General features: G+C 46.3%; 1 protein-coding gene across 1 annotated transcript in view; it reads right to left on the bottom strand.

Moving 5' to 3' along the window:
- The window catches only part of SPIDR (scaffold protein involved in DNA repair), a 1,142,289-nt gene that overhangs the window by 481,912 nt on the left and 641,923 nt on the right, over positions 1-18,454 (bottom strand). The window contains exons 9-10 of the mRNA XM_082258691.1: positions 10,343-10,553; positions 9,454-9,704 (exon numbers count right to left, since the gene is read on the bottom strand). Of these exons, the coding sequence (XP_082114817.1) occupies positions 9,454-9,704; positions 10,343-10,553 (462 nt within the window). The remainder of the gene's footprint in view (positions 1-9,453; positions 9,705-10,342; positions 10,554-18,454) is intronic.

Below are 18,454 nucleotides of genomic sequence, written 5' to 3'. Positions count from 1 at the left end.
AGCAGAAAACAAATTGGCCTAAAATGTTAAAAAAATTTGATTTTTAAATTTTTTTTGGAGAATTTCATATAAAAAAATGTGAAAAATATTATTTTTTCAAAATTGTCGCTATTTTTTTGTTTGTAGCGCATAAAATAAAAATCGCACAGGTGATCAAATTCCACCAAAAGAAAGCCCTGTTTGTGGGAAAAAAAGGACATCAATTTTGTTTAGGTAGAGCGTCTCACGACCGCGCAATTGTCCATTAAAGTCATGCAGTGCCGAATCGCCCTGGTCTTTGATCAGCCAAATCCTCCGGGGCTTAAGTGGTTAAAGCGCCCATATGTGTCCGCGCCGGACACATCTATCTCAGAATCTGAGGATACTAGAGAGGCAGGGGAAGGCATAGGGCAGTTTCTGCTAGTGGCATTTTTTAAAACGAAATCCACTTTTGACACCAGGTTTTCCAAAACCGCTGTAAAAGCAGACAGGGACTGCCACCCAGAGGGTCCTGCAACCGCACTGAGGGGGTCTGTAGGTGAGATTTGGTCCTGGGACTTTATTATCACTTAATACAAAAAACGCAGTGTCAAAAGTTGCAAAAAACGTGATCCCCACCACTGCATCAGCGGTACCACAAGTCCCAGCCCTAACACAGCCTGCAGCAGGGTGAGTGAGGAATACCTACAGGGACCCCAGGAACATACCACCAAAATGGTCTGGAAGCTACAGGAACGTTCTGTGCAGAGATGAGAAACGATCTAACACAGGAACAGAAAAAAACCTGGGTCATGCCTAGAGCCATACTAGCTTCTCCCTTGCTGTCCAGCGATCGTGGACTCCAAGAAAATGGCCACCCCATGCATTCCTATGGGGAACTGCCAAAACATGGCCGCTTATGCATTCCAATAGGAAACTTTTACATTGATGCAGAGCAAAAAACAGCAAAATGGCGGCCCCCACAGCGTGCCATGCGCCCCAGGGGGGTCATCAGACAGTGGCATCGGGGTTGCCCAGGAGGAGACCCCACCAGAACCGCCGCAGCAGCCATAATACACCCATCCCCTAGAGGTAGGAACCTGCTTGTAAAGGGGGGGGGGACAGGCCTAGGGGGGACCTGGTATCACTGAGAGGTCAGGGAAACAGAGGGTCCGACTTTCCCAGGGAGGGGGCCCACGTCCACCCTGAGCCCACCAGAGAAATGGGGGGCCCCTACTCACCATACAACAGCATCAGGTGGGCACCACTCTGAACAGACTACCTATCAACCTGGGGGTGGGGGTGCTGATGGCCAGGGGGTACGCTGCGACTTAGGGCAACCAAGGTAATTTTTGCTCCAGCGAGGTGTTGCACTCGTGGGCCAGCCCCCGTCCATCAGGGCTCTGTTGTGGTGAGGCCTAGTGCTGGACTATAACCTGCTCACACTAGCTGGCCAGGCTGGGAGACCTTAAGGATCTAGTATATCCAGTCCGAAACCCAGCCGGCTGTTGCTTGCAGTTCTCTCAGGAACACTAACTAAAAAAAGATAAAGTCTTACAAAAAGGTTCCCAAAAAAAAAAAAAAACAGCTAAGACCGAAGTACCAACAGGGGACTAGGTCCTACTCCTAAACTAGGCAGAAACAAACTGAAGGCTATAGCAGAGTGTGTGGGTGTATGCCTGCAGGGACTGCCCCATAGGTGTGGTAAAGTTTTTTTCCTGCCTAGTGTCCTACTCCTGTAGGGGGCAGCATAACCCAATGGTCAAGAAGAATATGGAGCTGTGTCTGTCAATGAACGATAGAGAAAATCTCTTTTTATTTTGTGAATTCTGTCTGTCTGCTGGTCATCTCTTTCCACGACCTCCTAGATTCCCTGCATGCTTTGCAGCTTCCCCTCTGCAGTTTACTTTTGATTTCTAAGGAATGCATATCCCATGGTACCATGCTGCCTGCAAGCAGTGATTCCTGTACTTGCTACTCCTCCTAGTACATCTGTCATTCGAAAGGAATGCTCTGTGGAAGGCTCTGAATTATTTTCAGAGCAGGTCCTACCCATGGGGCAAAGTGAATATATGTTCACATAATTCAAGGAAGTGCATACAGTATAGTACCACCCTCGAAGGAGACCCTTGGTAATGTTGTGTTCTATGTTCTGTCCCTCAACCCCAAGAACAGTCTCAGCCCTCCTGGCACACTTGGTTAAACAAAATCACTGCCGACACAAGGTAAAAGGACACCAGACTGTAGCAGCTCAAAAGAGTATTTAGGCTTAGCAGCAAACAAGACAGTAATGACCGAGACAAGTTGTTACCGGTGGTAAACGCTGATATTTGGCAATAAGCACAAAAGAGGTATGCAATACAAGTAAATCACAATTTAACTAACCCACAAGCCCTGACATAGCCTATGGGTTCAGGTACGGAAGGGGAAAAGAATGACTTCCTGTATGTCAATCTACTCCCTTAATATCCTTAGACCACAGGTCCAGAACATAAACGCACAGTGTAATAAACAGTGTAATAAACAGCAATATACAAAGAATGCACCTTCTTCTAAACTTTTAAGAGCTCCCCCTTAATGTGTGCTAATATGTTGAGTCCTTTGTGTTGTGGGAGAAAGAAGTAAGAGAGCCCTTGCAGTGTAGATATCCAGTGTCTTCAGCTAGCTCAACAAGGGCCCAAAGATCTCTGTGCAACAATGCCCAGTAACAAGGGATAACTTATGCAAAGTGTCTTTGTAAGCTCTAAAGCTGGAAGATGAGATAAAGAGGTCTGCATGCAGTGTAAGGCTGCAACTAACGATTAATTTGTCTGTCGACTAATCTATCGATTATTTTTACGATTAGTCGACTAATCGAACGATTATTTTTACTTTATTTTTTTTGCTTAATTGTTTTTTTGATTAGCTAATTAATCCTGTAATTAATACAGACCCCTCAGTAAGCCCCCCTCCCAGTACAGACCCCACAGTAAGCCCTCCCACCTAGTACAAACCACTTAGTAAGCCCCCCCCCCTCCCAGTGCAGACCCCTCAGTAAGCCCTCCCACCTTGTACAGACCACTTAGTAAGCCCCCCTCCCATTGCAGACCCCTCAGTAAGCCCTCCCACCTAGTACAGCTGGCAGACCCCATGAACCCCAATAACAGATCCTATACACCCCCAGCTGGCAGACCCCATGAACCCCAATGACAGATCCCATGCACCCCAATGACAGATCCCATGTACCACCAGCTAGCAGACCCCATGAACCCCAATGACAGACCCCATGTACCCCAATGACAGATCCCATGTACCCCAATGACAGATCCTATACACCCCCAGCTGGCAGACCCCATGAACCCCAATGACAGACCCCATGTACCCCAATGACAGATCCTATACACCCCCAGCTGGCAGACCCCATGAACCCCAATGACAGATCCTATGTACCCCAATGACAGATCCTATACACCCCCAGCTGGCAGACCCCATGAACCCCAATGACAGACCCCATGTACCCCAATGACAGATCCCATGTACCACCAGCTAGCAGACCCCATGAACCCCAATGACAGACCCCATGAGCCCCAATGACAGATCCTATACACCCCCAGCAGGCAGACTTCATGAATCCCCAACAACAGATCCCACACACCCCCCAGCTGGCAGACCCCCATGTACCCCCCCACTGACAGGTCCAATAGACTCTAATGACAGGTCCCATGTCCCCCCAGTATTAGATCCCATGTCTCCCATGCACCCCAATTCTAATCCCAGCATATGACTCCGGACACTCACTTAGTAAATGCCTCTCCCAGGTCTATGACCACCGCTGTCTTCTCTCCCCCCGTCCCCAGCCCCTCGTACATCTCCTCCTCCCCGGGCCCGGTGTTCTGCTGCTGTGCACTGATTTCTCCCGGCGGCAATACTTCAAGCGGCGCTGCGGCCGGCCAGGGGGCGTGTGACGTCACACGTTGACGCGTCGACGCCTTTCACGCACGTCGACGATTTTTTGTAGTCGACTACGTCGACGTGTCGTGGCAGCCCTAATGCAGTGTCCCTTTGTTTGTGTGTGCACAAAGTGGGCTTCCTCCCGCTCACCAATCCTAAAGACACCAAGGCCCAAAGGAAACTGGAAATCCTGAACAGGCTCTTTAAGAATTCGCTGATAATGGATACCCACCCGGCAACCCGAAATGCCCAGTGACAGAGTGATGCCTGCGATAGGTGATTCGAGTCCGGCCATGGAGCCACTTGTGGGAGAAGCTATCACGCCGTCCTGGCCACGATGTCCCCCTCAATAGCAGGCGAGGAAGAAGAGCCCCTCCTCCTGCTATTGGTCTCTCTCCTTGCTCTCCGGCTGCCTCGTGGTCTTCTCACATCACACTTCCCCCTCCCCCTCTCTTCTCCCCTGTCACCCCAGGCATGCTGGGGAATGGAGTGCACTCTCTCCCCTTCACAGTGGAGTCACTGATCTTTGGGACTACATGTCCCATGACCCTTTCCTCCCCTCTTGTGATTGGTTTCCTCCTTGTAGCCAATGGGAAGAGAGGAGGAACGAACAGCAGGGCGGGGAGAGGTCCTGGCAAACGTTGCTCTCTTGTGCAGCAGCATGAAAGGGGGGAGAATAGCCCACAGCTGTGGTGTCTTCCACTGCAGCCTCTCCTCTCCTGTCAATGGCAGGCATGGAGCTGTTAGTGGGAAAAGCTATCATGCCATTCTGGCCATGATGTCCCCCTCAATAGCAGACAAGGAAGAAGAGATCCTTCTCCTTGCTCTCTGGCTGCCTTGTGGTCTCCTCACATCACACTTCCCATTCTCATCTCCCCTGGCATGCTGGGGAATGGAGTGCACTCTCTCTTCTCCACATGGGACTACATGTCCCATGACTCGTTCCTCCCTTTTTGTGATTGGTCCCTTCCTCATGGAACAGCAGGGCAGAGGGCGGTCCTGGCAAACACCGCTGCAATGGAGGCAGTCTCCTCAGGCGATTTATCAGGGCAATGGCTGGTGTTAATGCTTCAATCATCACGGCACCATGGTCGGTAGTGTGTCAGGATGATTGAAGTGCATTAATACTATTATTACATTGTAATATAAAATTAAATAGCTCAACCATAACACAGAATCAGTGGGAGCCCTGAGTGTGTCACTTGCCACTGTTGCCTGCTACCAGATACAGCTTGTCACATCGTCTGCCATGAGATGCAGCTTGTCAATTGCCACGTTGTCTGCCACCACATGCAGCTTGTCACATTCCACGTCATCTGCCACCAGATGCAGCTTGTCACTTGCCAGGTTGTCTGCCACCATATGCAGCTTGTCACTTGCCACGTTGCCTGCCACCAGATGCAGCTTGTCTCATTCCACGTGACTTGCCACGTTGTCTGCCACTAGATGCAACTTTTCACTTGCCACATTGCCTGTCACCAGATGCAGCTTGTCACTATCCTGCCACCAGACGCAGCTTGTCACTATTCTGCCACCATCGTCTGCCACAGGATGCAGCTTTTCACTATCTAGCTACGAGATGCAGCTTGTCACTTACATTAACGTCTAAAGGCAATTTTTTTTGCAGTAAAAGAGGCTTCTGGCAGTCTCTTCCCAGCTGTACAGTGTTCGAGCCCTGGAACATGTGCATTGGCTGGGTCCCAGAGTAAGGACAGGCAGTGAGAGATAGGTGTAATCTCTCTGCTTGCCCACCTGCTGCACCAGTGACAGAGCAGCCTTTGCGGCTGTAAGGGTGGAACAGCAGTGATGTGGACGGGTGGGCAGAGAGAGAAGATGTCCTCGCTTTGCTCAGCCTCCCGCCACACCTATGAGAGAGCAGCCTTCACAGCCCAGCAGCAGAGAGGCCACGGACCGACACCTGTTCGCGGCCCCGGGGTAGGGGACCCCCATCTTTAAGGTTAAGTTCACCTTTCATAACATGTTACACCCATATTCAGGGTGTAACATGTTCCAAAAGGACAAGCCCCCACTGTCATCATGTAGAAAAAAAAACTTGGCCTTGTCACTTATTTACGGTGTTCTGTGAATGGAAAACTACAAATCCCAACAGCCTTATGCGGCTGTTGGCTTGTAGTTCTCAATGAACTACCACGACGCAGGGAGCAATGTGGTAGTTAATTGATTCTTTATATGAGTGCATTGGCTTTCTTGTACGAAGTAGAAGCAAGCAGATAGACTGACAGGTCTGCAGGAGAGTTGCATGGCAGTGCTTTGCAGGATCCTGCAACAAAAAATAGATACACATTTTTTAACTGTAAAAAAAAAAAAAAAAATTATTTGTCAAAAGGTGAACATATCCTTTAATTACATTGGCTGTATGTTTGGGGTCATTGTCCTGCTGCAGAATACATTTGGGGCCAATCACATGCCTCCTTGATGTTATGGCACGATGGATAAATAACTGCCTGTAGTTGTCAGCATTGAAGACACCACTGATCCTGACGAAAACCTCCAACTCAATTTACAGAGAATTCAGCCCCAAACTTGCAAGGAACCTCCATTATGCTTCACTGTTGCTTGCAAACACTTATTGTACCACTCTCCAGCTCTTCGGAGAACAAACTGCCTCCTGCTACAGACACATTTTTCAATTTTTGACTCATCAGTTCTGAGCACCTGCTGCTATTTTTCTGCGCCCCAGTTCCTTAGTTCTTGTACATTGTTGAGTCGCTGGGTCCTGTTTCCATGTCGGAAGTATGGCTTTTTGACTGCAATTCTTCTATAAAGACCACTTCCAGGCCAGACTTCTCTCAACAGTAAATAGGTGTACCCGAGTTTCACTGGTTTCCACCAGTTCTGTGCTTATGGGACTGCTGGGCTTCTTTCAATGACGAAGGGAAGTGAGCATGATGTGTCTTCTGCTGCATTACGTTTCTGTGGTTGACCACTGTGTTTACGGTTCTCAATTTTGCCCCTTTCTTTGTGTTTCAAAAGAGCTCGAGCAGCACATCTTGAAACCCGAACCTGCTTTGAAATCTCTGCTGCCTGGGAGTGGCCTTGCAGATGTAGTATAACTACCTCATGTCTTGTTGCTGTGCTCAGCCTTGCCATGGTTTATGACCTGTGACATGAAACGGTCTTCCACAACCCCGCGTTAGTAGCAAAATTTGGCTGTTCCTCACCCAGTTTTGAGCCTCCTATACAGCTGTTTCAGTTTATGACTGTTTCAACTTACGTATGAAATTTATAATCATTAGCTGTTAGGAATAATCGGTTAATAATACACCTGAATATATTCCTACAAAATCCATGACCTCTTTGCAAGTGTACAAAGTATGCAAGAGGTCATAATTGATGCTGGTTTGAAGCAAAAAGGTAGTCGTGCCAAATATTGATTTGATTTAGAACTTTGCAAATGGTAAAAAATGAACAATTTAAATATATATATATTTTTTAAAGCTTTCCTACTTTATAGCATTTCTTCACACCTGTCTAAACCTCTTGCACAGTACCGTGTGTATGTGTGTGTGTGTGTGTGTGTGTATATATATATATATATATATATATATATATATATATATACACACATTCACACACATATGTACATACATTTTTTTAGTGTATTGTCTTTTCATAAAAGTTTGCGTCTAACCAGTCAAAAAACTTAATGTCTTGGCAATGTAAGTATCAAATCCTGCCAAAAAATTAAGGGGAGTCAGTTTGTGAGAGGTACACTCTGTGCCATTCAGCGCATAGCAGTACACAATTACAGTAATTCATAAGTACAGTCAATGATCCATGCAAACTTTCTCTGCTTTGTTCTGTACATCTGAACTTACTACATGAGATGCTCCTGTAGCGTTTAGGAATTTAAGAACATATTTTAGTGAGTGATGCTTGAACATTTGCCATTTATTTTTTATATATTTGCTGCAAACGAAAGCGCCAAAACACAAGATAACCATGTGATTAATTTTCAAATCTTCTGGAAATTATTTAAAATCAAGTTAGTATTTAGCTTTTTATAGACAGCAGAAATTACAACCACATCAGGCATACGTTGAAATTCTTAAATAGGAACTCAAATCTCTCCCCAACCCCCCTCCCCCTCCTTTGGGCAGGTTTCAGTATCTTCTTCCTCTTTGCACATCAAGGGGGTACGTATATGGCAGGCAGATGTTGCCATTGATGAAACTTCTGACCACAGGATCACATCACTTCCGATTGTGTGATCTCCAGCAGGGTTTGAGTCCCAGCGTCTACCAGGTGAGGGAGACGCTTGGGATGATGTTTATATTATATCCAGCCCATTCTAGCAGGGAGGGTACCTTTCCCCTTACCCAGGGATTGTCTTTGGCCACCATTCATTTTGGCTGAGACTCCTAGGGAGGGTTTTTCGGGGAGGTCCTCGGATATCCCAGAGGTAGAGAAATAGGGTAATCCTTTCTCCCCCACATCTGACCATTGTTGATCAAAAGCCAGTTTGGCAAGGGGCCAGTCGACGTGAGTCTTACATGTATTTATTAGCAGGTAAGCTTCTTTATGGGACAACGCATATATGTTCTGTACCCTTTTTATGTCTATCTAACTAATGTCTTACATCCTAACAAATTTTTTTTTTGAATAGTATTGCTCTATGGTTTGTTACATTACTTGTTTAATTTCATTAGTTATGGATGGATAAGTAGGAAGTGAAGTGAACCCTTGTTACTGTTGGCGGGGACTGCTTGAAGTAAGATTACCTATTAAGGGGACCATTTTTTTTTTTCTACTAAAGTGAGTGATTATACATAATAACTAATAGATCTTGGTTATTTCTCCTACTTGATAATACAGTAGATTGAGGTATGTCTATAATAAATTATTCTAGGGTTTGTGTGTGTTCTCTCTTGACTCGATGACGCTTCCCCACATTCTGAGATGATACAGATGGTCAATTCATGCACTTTATCTGTTCAGGCAACAATGCATGTGTGTGTTTGGCTTTATGGTTGAGTTTTTGTTTTTCTCTCAGCACTATGGTGGACAGTTTGCCCTTTTTCTATGATGCTTATGTTTGGTTATTTGATTTGACCCTTATTATACGGTTTATAGATTATGCTGGAATAAACAGATCATTTTTGATTAGAATGTAACATTAATGTACTCTTGCTTTTTCCATAGATTATTTTCTCCTTCCCAAACCATATTCTAATGGTCCTGAAGAAGAGGAATGTCCATGAAACACAGACCAACACTTAAGTTAAGATACAATTGATACCTTGTATGATTTCATTGTACAACAATTGAACTTTTTAAAGGTTTGTAATAATATGTTGTCAATCATTTAATGCTTATGTTTGAAAATTCCCATTTTTCTTTTTCATGTTTGTTTTATCCATCCCCAAAACTCAAGGCTATGTTGGTTTTGTAGGATGTGGCCAATATAGGTTGGGGCCATTAAAAACTGGTATAGGAGGCCTTCTTCAGTTAAGAGGATTCTTCTCTCCAAGCTTACAGCACCTTTACTGATGGAATACTAAGAAATATTAACTTTTGCAATCATTTGAATTTTGTTGAACCTACCTGAAATTTGGCTTTTGTGGCATTGCTGCAGTGTCAAGAATATTTTTCATACATTCTTGATGAAAATGTCTGGGACTATCCCTTGAAGTAAGGCAATAAACTCGCTGAACAACACAGATGCATACACCTTTCCACCAAGCAGCTCCTTGGGTTTCCACCAAATCCAGTAAAGAGTCATTTTTCATGGATCTTGCACAAAGACTGTTCTCAGGAGAGCAAAGTAAACTTTTAAGTGCACTGGCATCTGAAACCTGGAAAATATTACAAATAAAAAAGGGTCAATTAATTATTTTTTATTTTTTTTTGTATCACTGGAGATTCCATAAAAACAAAATACATCATAAAAGTCTTCATTCACTGGTTATAGGATTTAACCCAAAGCTGATATCTGGGCAGTTGATCAAATGGAATCTCAAACATTTTGAAATCTCAAGGCACAGCACATACACCTGTGCCTCAGTGTACAGTGTACTATTAAGCCCTGAAAAGGGCGAAATATCCCAGAGGAGTTCATCACAGGTGGAGAACAGGACCTGAAGCCATCTTTTACCCATCTAACTGCATGTATGCAACAAGGAGTCGGTTTCGGTGTGCAGACGGCCACCATTTTGTTAAGGAACGTTAGATTGCAGAAGAGAAATAGTAGGTCTCTTCGGTTTTAAAAAGTCAGCCTGGTCATAGATTTATTCATTTTTATTACTATAAAATTTTTTATTACTATTTCAGTAAAGTGCCCCTTTAAAGCATATGGAAAGACAACAAAGATAATGTAATGGTGTAGAGAAAACAGAAAAAGCATGCCAGTACACTACATACAATTTAAAAATAAAAAGAATATGTTTATAGTTAAGAGAAAGACTAACTTTCCTTCACATTTGTACATACTTACTTTCTGTCTGCTTTGGCATTCTACATGACAGCTAGAATTTCCATTATCTATCTGAAATACTATGGATAATGGCACCAATCTTTTCTTTACAGTTGAAGAGGAGCAGTAGGTCTTATCCTCTGTATCTTCATTCTGGTTTGCTATAATCTTTTGGCTGTAGTATGAGTTAATGATGACAGACATGCCTTCGTCTTTGAGAGTAAGTTTTTGCCTGAAGGAAGTTAAAAAAAAAAAAATTTGTAAGTCTTTCTGCTCAGATTAAGACATTGTAACAAAACGACTCTCTGTAGATCTAAGTAAAATTAACCAGGCTCAATTGTACCTGAGGTTACCCAGTTCAATGGTCACTAAGTAAAAAACAATAGTAATCTTGCCATTCTTTACGACATCATCAACAAAGGTCAAATAGTTGTGTGCCCAAAAGGAATGAAAAATTTTTTTTGTATTTTAAGAATAATGGTCTTAGGAATTATGACCGCATATGCCAAACATAAACAAACTGCAAAACCCTGCGATTCAGTGCTGGTTCCTGCATTTCCTGCTAAATTGCACACTGGTTCACACTGAGATCTGCGAACCACTGGGGGTGTCGGTGTAAAGTTAATGACACCCCAGATTGATTCGCAGATCTGATTCCAGTGCTGACCAAAAAAAGGGCCCTGCACCATTTTGGTGCAAATACAATTTCAGCCATACAGTTTATATGGCTGAAACCGCATCTCACAGACATCACATGTGATCTGCAAAGCAGTATGGTGCTAATCACATGCAATTTCTAACTGCGCACCAGTGTGAACCCAGCCTTAGGGCCAGTTTACACCAGTGGCTGCAATAGAATGCATCTGCTGGCGTGCTATAGGATGAAAGCAATGCCGAAGTACCGTGGATGGTTTATTTATTTAAGCAAATTACAAAATATCACAGTGACATTTTAGTAAATTCTATTAGTTGCCGCATGATGCAAGGCAGTGACTGCAATGCACTGTGGTGTGCTGAAATCAAGTACATCATGCGGTACTTTATTTCAGCACACACCATGACAACGTGGTGGTGTGAACTGCCCAGGTTCAAGGAGACCAGGCAATTTGCCTGGTCTTGCCCAGTGTAGTCCTACTGCACCGGGTGTGAACAGGCCCTTCGCTACATAGATGGTGAATGCTACAAAGGCGCCACTGTGGCCCAGACTCGGACAAAATAGAATTTTTGTAAGAACTTATTTTCTCTGAGTCCTCTGACAGTCGCAGCCCGTTCAGTAATCCTTCACGAGTGGGTAATGCACCTCTCTGCAGGAGTAGGCTATGCACTGAAAAGATTAACAACAAAAAAATTTACACACGACACACCTCTAGGGGGCTGTCCCTCGGCCATTACCCATCAGCCACTAGGTGTTGCTCTTCAGTTTTGTAGCAAGCAGTACAGGAAAACATTCAACCCCAAAAAATATAGGGGCGGGGGCTGCGACTGTCAGAGGACTCAGAGAAAAGAATTTTACGGTAAGTTCTTACGTCCTCTGACAGTCGCAGCCCGTTCAGTAATCCTTCACGAGTGGAATGTTCCAAAGCAGTGTACGTGTGAGGGGTGGGAAGACATAACCAAAGAAAAGGCAACGTGTCAACCAGGTCAGAGAAAAGAACTGAGCTAACAGGGCAACAGAAGCTCAACCGGAGCCAACCCAGAACAAAAGAAAAAAAAAAAAAAACCCAGAAAGAGACATAACAACATGTCTCTTCAAACAACCGCGGCGCTCAAAAGCTTGCAGCCAAAGGAAACATCCGAAGGATGCCATCGCATCAAGTTTGTAGAATTTTGAGAAAGCGTGCACAGACGACCAGGTCGCCGCTTTGCACACCTGAGCCACAGAAGCCTGATGGCGAAACGACTAAGAGGCACTAACATCTCTAGTAGACTGAGCCCTCACAGGGAAAGGAGACACCTGACCCTGGATTGAATAGGCCTGAACAACAGTCTGTCCGATCCATTTAGAAACGCAGCCGAACCCTTCCGAGGTCCCTCGGGAAGGACAAAACAGGGAATCAGACTTACTAAAAGACACTGTGGCAGACAGGTAAACCCTGACCGCCCGGACCACATCCAAAGAATGCAAGGCAAATTCCTTGGGATGCTTGGGGCTTCGCACAAAGCAAAGGTAAAAAACAATATCTTCATTGAGGTGGAAAGCAAATACCACCTTAGGGAGAAAAGACTGATTGGGTCGCAAGACCAATTTATCCCCATGAACCAACAGAGAAGGCGAAAGGCAAGATAGACCTGCCAATTCGGACACTCTGCGAGCAGAGGTGTAGCCACCAGAAAAGCAACTTTCTGGGATAACTCAGGCAGAGCTATTTCTTTGATGTTCTCAAAGGGAAGCTGTTGTAAAATGGAAAAAAAAATAAATTATGGCCCCATGGAGGCAAAGGATCACCCCTCAGGGGAGCCAGATGACGCACCCTTTGAACAAAGGTGCGAATCAAGGAATTAGTCGCCAAGGGACGCTGGAAGAAAATGTCAAAGGACGACCTTATGACCTTTGCTTGCGGACCTACTGACCTTTGCTTGTGGTCAGCGCCAAACGCTGATCCACACCTTTCTGCAGGAAGGCCAAAACCCTCGCCACCAAAAAGGAGCGAGGATGAAACCCTTGCAACACAAACCAGGCAATATACGCCTACCAAGAATGATTGTAAATCAACCTGGAGGTTGCTTTCCGAGCCTTCAGCAAGGTAGGAATGATAGCTTCTGAGAAGCCCTTGTCTCTCAAAACCTGGCTGTCAACAGCCATGCCGTTAAAGCCAGAGACTGGAAAGCAGAATGGAAGTTCGGCCCTTGAGACAGCAGATCATCCCTCAGAGGAAGACGTCAGGCAGGCTCGACGACCATCCGTACGAGGTCTGCGCACCCAGACCAACAGGACCAGTCTGGGGCCACCAGAATTACCAGCACACGTACCGACGCCAACCTGCGGAGGAACCTAGACAGCAATTGAATCAGAGGAAAGGCATAAAACAGCCGATACTGGTGCCAGGGCACCACCAACGCGTCCGTGGCGACCGCCAGATGATCGCATGTTCTGGCCACGAACCTTCCCACCTCATTGTTAAGACAGGACGCGAACAGATCAATGTCCGGAGTCCCCCACCTGGGCACACAGGAGGCGAAACACCTCTGGATGCAGGGTCCATTCCCCCTGGTCCAAGGACTGGCGACTCAGATAGTCCGCCTGCCAGTTTCCCACTCCTGGAATTTGAACAGCCGAAATTGCTGGAACGTGCGTCTCGGCCCAAGACAGGATCTCGGCCACTTCCTCGGCCGCCCGGGCACTCCATGTGCCCCCTCAGTGATCGACATAAGCTGCCACCGTGGCGTTGTTCGTCTGAACATGAACTGGGCAACCCTGGAGCAGAGTTGTCCAATGGAACAAGCAGAGCTTGATTGTGCGGAGCTTCAAGATGTTTATCGGTAAGGAGGATTCCCCTGCCGACCATGTCCCCTGGGCACAAAAGTGTGTCCAGAACTCCACCCCAGCCCAAACAGGTTGGCATCCATTGTCGCGTGAGACTGAGCGAACGGGATGGCTTCGAAAGCCGAAACCATGAGACCCCGAGACCGCATGCAGGCTCTCAGAACAGAGAGATTGTTTTGTCCCTGGGGGACCTGATCTCACCCTGCAGGGTCCAAATTATCTCCTCCGGGAGGAAAAATTTTACTAGGGCAGAGTCCAGGACCATCCCCAGGTAACTGAGGTGAACCGACGGGGTCAGTGCCGACTTCTGAAAGTTGATGGTCCACCCGAACTCCTGGAGTGTCTAAACCATGACTGTCAGATCGCTAGTCAGAGTGGCACACGAGCTCGCCCTTAACAGGAGGTTGTCCCCTTCATGCACAGCAAGACCAGCACCGGAGCCAAAACCTTGGTGAATGGTGCCGAAGGGAGACCAAAGGGTAATGCCACAAACTGAAAACGCTCCTCTGCCACTGCGAAGGGGAGATACCGCTGATGACCTTCCAAGATAGGGATGCGCGGATTCGCATCCTTCAAGTCGATGGAGGCCAGAAAGTCATCCGGAACTTTCGTATCCGCACAAAGCAGTTCAGCGACTTCAGGTCCAGAATTGGACGCACATTGCCCATTTTTTGGGCACTGTGAATAGGTTGGAATAGAACCCGTGAAACCTATCCCGCTGAGGGACTGGCACAATGACACCTTATGCAAGAGGATCTTGTACTGCCCCAATGAGAACTCTTAAAGGATCGGGAGTCAGACGGAGATTGGATGGAAAGAACCTGTCTGCGGGGCGAGATCGAAACTCGACCTTTTACCCTGAGCGAATCAGTTTGTGAACCCATCGGTCTCGAATTTGGGACAACCAGGGTTCCCGAAAGTAACACAGACGTCCCACCACCCCTGGAACGGGTGAGGGCGCCCCTACAGGCGGAGGAGGACTGGGCCGCCGAATCGGCCTGACCGGCCTTGGGCTTCCTGGACCAAGGCTTCTTGTGACCGTCTGAGGTCTTGAAGGATTTACCTTATTTGTGTACCCCTGAGGAACAAAAGGACCCCGCCTAGCGCGGGGTTATTTTCCCTTTGAGCTTTAGGGCAAAAGGGTACTCCAAGGGTAAGACCACTGATCAACTCATCTAAGGTATCCCCAAAAATTTGATTACCCACATAAGGGACATCAGACACAGTCTTCTTGCAAGCGTGGTCAGCCGACCAACTTTTCAGCCAAATAAAGCGGTGGATTGCGAACGCAACCGCGGATAACCGCGCGACCAAAGGAGCCTTGTCCAAGGGCGCATCACAGAGATACATCACGGCCTGGGCCATTTGATCCACCAGGTCAAGGGCAATCGGAGAGACCGACTCCGCCACCAAGGTGCACCTAAGCACCTTGGACATTCCGCGACCGCTTGAGAAAAACATCACCAAAGCAAACACGGGTTTGAGCAGGGAGCCCGCCACCAAATATATGTGGCGGGAAAGCATCTCAACGCGCCCAACCGCCGGATTCCCTGAACACTGGGGAGTCCACCACGGGCATAAATGTGGATTTATGCAACCTAGAAACAGTGTGGTCCACCTTTGATGACACCTTTCAACGATTGTCGACAGGATCCGAAAAGGGATAATGGTATTTAAACTGCTTAGGCACCGCCAGCATATGTTTGAAGCGACGCCATAGGTCGTTCACGGTTTCATGAAACTCCTCGGGGCAGGTAAAGACCTGACCCAACTTCTGGGCTTTGCGGGACCTAAAGGAAACCCACTTACCTGACTGGGTGGGCTCATCAACAATATTTAAAGTCTCCTTGATGGAGCTAATAAGTGCATCCACTATAGCGCGTTCCCACGCCGCAGTGGAGGACGACTCCTCCTCCTCCCCATCCGAATGCGAGGACTGGGACCCCTCAGGGGGGGACGTCGTCCGTGGCAACCAAATCAGGCTCTGAGTCAGAAGACAGAGGGCATCGACCGTTTTGGAGCAGTGCGTTCAGAACATCAGCAGATCAACCTTGGACGCCAAGGTCACAAGTCCAGCATATAAGGAGGCCATGGAAGAGGATTCAGGGGTTCCTGAAGCACCAACCAGGTCTGTAGGGAATTTGCTATCCTGGAACTCCATTTTGCAATAAAAATAAAAATTTAAATCAGTGATTCCCGCGGTCAACACCGCAAATCTGTACCGCGGGTAGAGACCCCTTTAAAACAGCTATAGCAACAGAGAAAGTACAGTTTTGCAGGAAAATGCCTTAAAAACAGCCAAAAATCAGCCCCACAGTGTCACTGTATACTTTTTTCACACACGCTGCTGCAGTGAAAGGAGAAGTGAAAATGAAGAGACATCATGCACTAGAGGCCGATCTATGCCCTGAGCCACAGTATAATGGATGCCTATAGAAAGTAAATGGAAGGAAGCACACGCAAAATGGCCACCGCCCTTACAAGGCGGCTGCCCACAACAAAGGCAGAAAATGGCTGCTGCCCACACAAGGAAGCCAGATAGCATGCCCTCACCCAAAATGGTGGCCGAGCATCTGGTGCCAAGTCAGTGCAAAGTACCCAGGGAAACAGGCCACTCCGGGGACACCTCAGAGGCCCCCACCCATCCAGGCAGTGTGCACCGCATAACGCCCCCAGCGGGGGAAGGTAGGTAGGGGCCACCTAAAACGGCTAGGGAGGGGGACACTACAGAGACTCTCAGGGATCTCTGCCTTCCCCTAGGAGTGGGCCCACATAAGACCCCACAGACAACAGTCCCAGGGACAGGGGGATAGCGTCACTCACCATACCACGGACCACGGGCTCCGCTCCAATACGGAACACCTCCCACCCTGAGTGGGGGTGCTGTCAGCCAGGAAGGGATGCTAGCAACACACGGCGAAGATGTGGTTCTCCGCAGGCTTGTCCCCATCCTCAGGGGCACTGTCATGCGAGGCCTGGGCTTACCAATGACCTGTGACGCTCATTGACCGGCTGGTATACAGTAAGGATCTATATTATCTAGTGCAAAGCCCAGCTCTGCTGTTGCTTGTAGTCCTCCAGGGATACCCCTGACTAACTAGCGATAGTGAGTGAGGAAAGAAATAAAAAGTAAAAACTTTTTTTAAAAGAAAAAGACAAAAAAAGACATAGGTCCCGGCAGGTAAACCTAGGTCCTACTCCTAGGCTAGGCAGCATGAAACTGAAGAGCAGCACATAGTGGCTGATGGGTAATGGCTGAGGGACAGCCCCCTAGAGGTGTGTCGTGTGTAAAGTTTTTTGTTGTTAACCTTTTCACTGCCTAGCCTACTCCTGCAGAGAGGCGCATTACCCACTTATGAAGGATTACTGAACGGGCTGCGACTGTCAGAAGACGTAAGAGAAAATGTATATTATGAATTTTAAAAAGCTATAATTTAGGGCAGAACTAACATTTGTAATCTACTTACACCCAAGGTCAACACAGAAAGGTGCACAACCTGAAGCACAAAGCATTGAACTCCAAGCAGATAAAAACCATACTGTAGCCTGGTGAATCGCCTTTCACCCTATTTAATACATCCAGTTTTGCATTTGGAGAAAGCCAAAGGATACCCTTCAATGTACAATGCTTTTGCCAGCTGAGAGGGAATTTACAATGGTATGAGATGCCATCACAAAATAATTTACTATGTTGCCATTAATTATTCTGCAAAGTCATAATGGCCAAAGTAAATTAGGCAATTTTACACAATTATAGAGACATAAGAGAAAACAACAGCTAAAAAGAAAGCCATGATACAGAAGCTGAAATGGGTCCTACTCTTGAGAGCCTACAATCCAAGATGTTTCTAAACACTAGATAAGCAAAGGAAGTGGCAGTGGCAGCAGGTGACAGAATAGTTATGCGAAGAACAGTTGGAGTAGGAGAGATGGAAAGGCAATTTTGAAGAGCTATGGTTGAGATCCAAATAAAGTTTTTAATGAGAATATGACAAAAAAAGGAAAGAGAATTAACAAAAAAATAAAGGCTGCTGCATTGATGAGCAAGGTGCTATTAAAGCGATATTAAACCCAAAAGCAAACATTCATTATAATGGTTGTATTGTTTTTTTTTTTTTTAGGATTTTGCCACTTTATTTTCATTTTCATCTGGTGATCTAGCTAGTAAGTCTGTTTTTTTTTAACAGAACAAGTTGTCCTGCAGATGTAGAAGTTAGAGACCGACCATTTAACTCGGCAGGGATGCCTTCAATGATCAGCTTTTATGTAAACCTTTATCCCAAATGAAAAAATAAAATAAAATTGCTGTCAGAGTTTGTACATATTTTTACCAATAAAATTCGATGACTTTTCCATGACTTCATGAAATGTCTATGTAACTATTGTAATTTAACCAATATTATCAACTATATTCGAATATGCTGGGGAAAGAAAAAGATTTGATGGGCGCTCCTGCTTGGGGATAAACCTTCAGTTCAGGCAGTCATGATGGATAAGGTGCAGCCAGACTGGTATGGATGGCACAGATCCACAAATGCGGCGCTTACATCGAGGGCAGCTCTTTGTTAGGCCGAAGCAAGTCTCACAAACAGGCAGAAAAGAGAGAAAGGTGCCACTCAGTGTAGCAGATGTAAATAATTTTATTGACA

Source organism: Pelophylax lessonae, assembly GCF_965119305.1.
Source record: "Pelophylax lessonae genome assembly, chromosome: 5".
NCBI classification, from domain to species: Eukaryota; Metazoa; Chordata; class Amphibia; order Anura; family Ranidae; genus Pelophylax; species Pelophylax lessonae.
The sequence above is the reverse complement of the archived record's forward strand: the minus strand, read 5'-3'. Positions and strand labels throughout refer to the sequence as shown.